At 42.6% G+C, this 4,503-nt stretch overlaps 1 protein-coding gene across 1 annotated transcript; it reads left to right on the top strand.

Moving 5' to 3' along the window:
* The first annotated feature begins 229 nt into the window (after positions 1 to 229).
* LOC139418169 (rhomboid domain containing 2) lies at positions 230 to 4,503 on the top strand. The gene is made up of 4 exons (XM_071167421.1): positions 230 to 751; positions 968 to 1,372; positions 1,590 to 1,737; positions 1,985 to 4,503. The coding sequence occupies exons 1-4, from the start codon at positions 565 to 567 to the stop codon at positions 2,472 to 2,474; spliced, it is 1,230 nt and encodes a 409-aa protein (XP_071023522.1). The 5' UTR covers positions 230 to 564; the 3' UTR covers positions 2,475 to 4,503.

Genomic DNA, 4,503 nt, shown 5'->3' on the forward strand with positions numbered 1-4,503 from the left:
AGCGAATTGATGCTTGGTTACGTCACAATAGGTCACCGTTTTATGGCCGCGCATAATATGTCACAAGAAAGGCGTGTATGGGACCGGACTGGTGGTATATTCCCCCTGGGTGTAATTTATAACTGTCAAATCAAATATATGTAGCCATCTAACTCAAATGGCTGTTGAGGACTCTTTGATAATCACATTTGAGGCACATGTCAGCAGGTGGCAGTGTCTTCAAATCTATGCTACTTTGAGGTTGTGATAATTGAAATGCGGAAGTCCAGTACATTTGTTTTGGCTGAGCCAGCTTGTTCGCATATTTCTACAATTAACCTTCTTAAAATAGGATTTTAAACGTATTCATACTGCTAACCCAATGCCACAACCTTAAAATAAGACCAAAAAGCTTATTTTTTTCATTAAGTTTTACCTTAATAGCCAATATTACTTTGTGGCTGTTTTATCTATTGGGAACCGCTAGCTAGCTAGCTATACTCTGGCTAAAGGGTACTGCAATTATGTATAAAAGTTGATTGATTATCCAAGTACTAGTTTGAAAAATATGCACTGTGCATCAAAATGATCTCCCGAATAGTTTTAAAAGATATGGTTCAGAGGTTCAAGAGTTTTACTCCTGAGTTCATGCTCACGAGTGGGATTGTTTCTGTCATTGTAGTATCATTTGTTTTTTTTACTGTCACTACATTTTTCGGTTTATCAGAGGATGTCTTCAGTCTTGGAACGACAGTTTTTGGCAATGGTCATGGTAAGTTAGCTAGGAGGGGCTGAGTGAATCAACAATCATATGCTCGGTAGCTACTTTGAATGGGAGTGTTGTAACGTTAGCTAGCGTCCTTAAACGTATAGCTAACGTAACCGACGGTGCCAGTAGACTACAGCAGCAAGCGACAACACATCACGTTATGTTTATATCTGTCAACTCTATTATGTATGTTTTAAACCTGTTCCTCTTCCTTTCCAGTGCACAAGCTCATCACATACTCCTTCCACCACAAGTCAGTGGCCCAGCTACTCCTCAGTATTGGGGTTCTGGGGCCCCTCTGTGGTGGCATTGAGAAGAGTGTGGGCACTGTTCGGTTCCTCTTCGTGTTTCTTCTGCTCTCTATCAGCACAGGGGTGTTGTACAGCATACTGGGTCTGCTACTGTTTGGTGCATCTGCCCAGAACCAGGTGGAGGGGTTCATTCCAGTATCCCTCTCCCTTATGGGTATGGCCACAGTGCACTCCCGTATGGTTAAGGGCTTTCTTTTCGGGGTCACTGTACCCATGTTAGCCCTGCCCTGGCTGTTTCTGTTCATCATAACACTTTTGGTCCCACACACGGTCTTCCTTTGCAATGTCATCGCCATCATCGTAGGGGGGATATGTATCCTTATTCCAACCTCATTGCGGTTTAAAATAAATGTGATACGCTCCTCTGCAGTATGTCACAGCTTTATAAGTGTGCTTAGTAGTGTAGTTAAGTGGTATTAGGTTATAGGTGTTGTATATGAGTCCTGCTGCTAAACATTATGGCATGTTTGTTTAGAAAAATCTTGCATCACTGCTTCACACATTCTCCTTAACTTACACTGGTGAAACAGACGGAAAGGGCTGGCTCTCACTTCTGGACATGTCCGATGCCAGGGCATCAGTGCTGGACAAGAAGATGCCTTTCAGGCTGCTGAGGAACATTGGTGTCCTGTATGTCCCTGCATCAATAGAGGCGAGAAGGAAGACGGTCCACCCACCGTGAGTACTGAGAAAGCACCAGAACCATCATTTATCAGACAAGACAAGAGGTCATTAAATAACAATTGCTGTGTGCAAGCCAGAGCACATGATGTACTACAGTATAATGAGGTGCAGTTATAATAGATGATCCTCAGCTGTAATTGAATACTTTACAATAGGCACCTAGTGGTCCCCCATGATTAGATAGAGAATCACTGGTATAGATAAGCTCTCTGAAATCTGTCTACGTTCTCATTGATTGCAGAATCATTCCAACCCCAGGCTCCTACCCAGTCCAAGCCTACGCTCCAGTGTCCTCTACCTCCAACCTACAGGCTACCGAGACCACACCAAAGACATTTGAAGGCTGGGCCCACTCCTACTATACACAGGGGAGCCCTGTTCAGCTCTCAGGTTATTACGGACACAACCATGGATATGGCATCAAGGATAGCTTTGGGCCAAGTCACGGACATAGTCACAAACATGGACACAGCTGCAGCCACAGCCAAGGTCATGGACATAGTCATGAACACAGCTTTGGCCATGGACTCAGTCATGGGCATGCATCTGCCTCTCAAACCAGCAGTCACTGGGCTCCAGTGGCTCAACATCCACATTCTCAACATTCCCACCTCAGTCCACTGTCTGTGTCTGTCAGTGTCCCCCAGAGTTTCACAGCAAACATGCCGGAGTCACTAACAGAATCTGTGACGGTTCATCCAGGAGCACCTATGTCTTCACTGACAGATTGATGACTTCAATCAGTAACACCAAAACTCACTATAGCTCGATTGAAATTCAAAGGCAATGTTCTCAAAGATTGGAAATTACCTTTACATTTCAAGTGTGCTATTTTCAGCAATCACAATCCTTGTAAAAACGTCAATTTATGGTATAACTAATAACATAAAACGAATTATGTCAGTGTGGTTATAAACCGCTATAATCTGAACTTCGGCGATACAGATTTAATCGAGCCCATAGTTGTTATTCAATATGTTTTCTGTCTCATGTTATACATTGAGATGTAATATGCTTGGACAAGTGGTTTGAGACTACTTGAAGGTCCACAGTTTTTGGTTTGAATACACAAGCAGGCTCTGAATGTTCAATGTCAAATCAATGCAAGAAATCTTTGATTGTCAGTTGATTGTAAGACCTCCTTTTGGCTTGTGTGTTTTGTACTTTGTGTTTTTTTACCCATACAGCAGACAAATCTCTTGGTACTCTTGATTTATACAACCTAGATTAAAACACACACAAGTTTTTCAAAACCCTTAGTAAATAATATCTGTTTTTACTTCAAACGGGTAGGATATTTTAATCACCCTTAACTACACTGAACAACAATATAAACGCAACATGTAAAGTGTTAGTCCCATGTTTCATGAACTGAAATCAATCATTTCAGAAATTTTCCAAATGTACGAAAAGCTTATTTCACAAATTTGATTAAATCCCTGTTGTTGGGCATTTCTCCTTTGCCAAGATAATCCACCCACCTGACAGGTTTGGCATATCAAGAAGCTGATTCAACAATATGCTCATTACACTGGTGCACCTTGTGCTGGGGAGACTAAAAGGTCACTCTAAAATGTGCAGTTTTGTCACACAACACAATGCTACGTTTTGAGGGAGCTTGCAATTGGCATGCTGACTGCAGGAATGTCCACCAGAGCTGTTACCAGAGATTTTAAAGTTAATTTCTCTACCGTAAGCCAACTCCGACGTCGTTTTAGAGAATTTGGCAGTACGTCCAACCGGCCTCACATCCGCAGACCACGTGTAACTATGCCAACCCAGGACCTCCACAGTTAGCTTCTTCACCTGCGGGATTGTCTGACAGCCACCTTATGAAACTGAGTTTGCACAACCAAATAATTTCTGCACAATCTGCCAGAAACCATCCCAGGGAAGGTTATCTGGTTGCTCGTCATCCTCACCAGGGTCTTGACCTGACTGCATTCAGCGTTGTAACTGACCTCAGTGGACAAATGCTCACCTTCTATGGCCACTGGCATGCTGGAGAAGTGTGCTCTTCATGGTTGAATCCCGGTTTCGGCTGTACCTGGCAGGTTTATGACTGCAAAATGAATTGCCTCTGAGGACAAAGTTTAACTGTGTGGGTGAGCGGTTTGCTGATGTGAAGGTTGTGAGCAGAGTGCCTAATGGTGGCAGTGGGGTTCTGGTATGGGCAGGCATAAGCTACGGACAACGAACAACAAATTTGCACAGCCGTTGAAGAGGAGTGGGACAACGTTCCACAGGCCACAATCAACAGCCTGATCAACTCTATGCGAAGGAGATGCGTCGCGCTGCTTGAGGCAAATGGTGATCACACCAGATACTGACCGGTTTTTTGATCCACACACCTACCTTTCTTTTTAGGTATCTATGACCAACAGATGCATATCTGTTTTCCCAATCATGTGAAATCCATAGATTAGGGCCTAATGAATTTATTTCAAATGACTGATTTCCTTATATGAACTGTAACTCAGTTAAATCTTTGAAATTGTTGCATTTATACTTTTGTTCATTGTACTTAAATTAAAATAGCATCCACTCAGCACTAAATTAGATCCATTACATGCAGTTTGTTTTGCAATGGATCTTTCAAAATGACTGTCGATTCAGAGGCAGGGGACAAGTGGGTGAGATGATCCAGAGAGTGGGCTACAAGGGCAGATTATGAAGTCATCTTTGAAAAATGAACTAGTTGTGCACAGGAAAGAGAAGCCATAAATGACAACCAAGACTAAATAAAGCAAATCAATGATC

This window comes from Oncorhynchus clarkii, chromosome 10 (genome assembly GCF_045791955.1).
Source record: "Oncorhynchus clarkii lewisi isolate Uvic-CL-2024 chromosome 10, UVic_Ocla_1.0, whole genome shotgun sequence".
In the NCBI taxonomy this organism is placed as follows: domain Eukaryota; kingdom Metazoa; phylum Chordata; class Actinopteri; order Salmoniformes; family Salmonidae; genus Oncorhynchus; species Oncorhynchus clarkii.

Excerpts from the sequence above, each read along its gene's own strand:
- LOC139418169 (XM_071167421.1), top strand. The coding sequence starts at position 565 with ATGATCTCCCGAATAGTTTTAAAAGATATGGTTCAGAGGTTCAAGAGT. Across the intron at positions 752-967 it reads AGTTTTTGGCAATGGTCATG|TGCACAAGCTCATCACATAC; the intron begins GTAAGTTAGCTA and ends CTTCCTTTCCAG. Across the intron at positions 1,738-1,984 it reads AGGAAGACGGTCCACCCACC|AATCATTCCAACCCCAGGCT; the intron begins GTGAGTACTGAG and ends CATTGATTGCAG.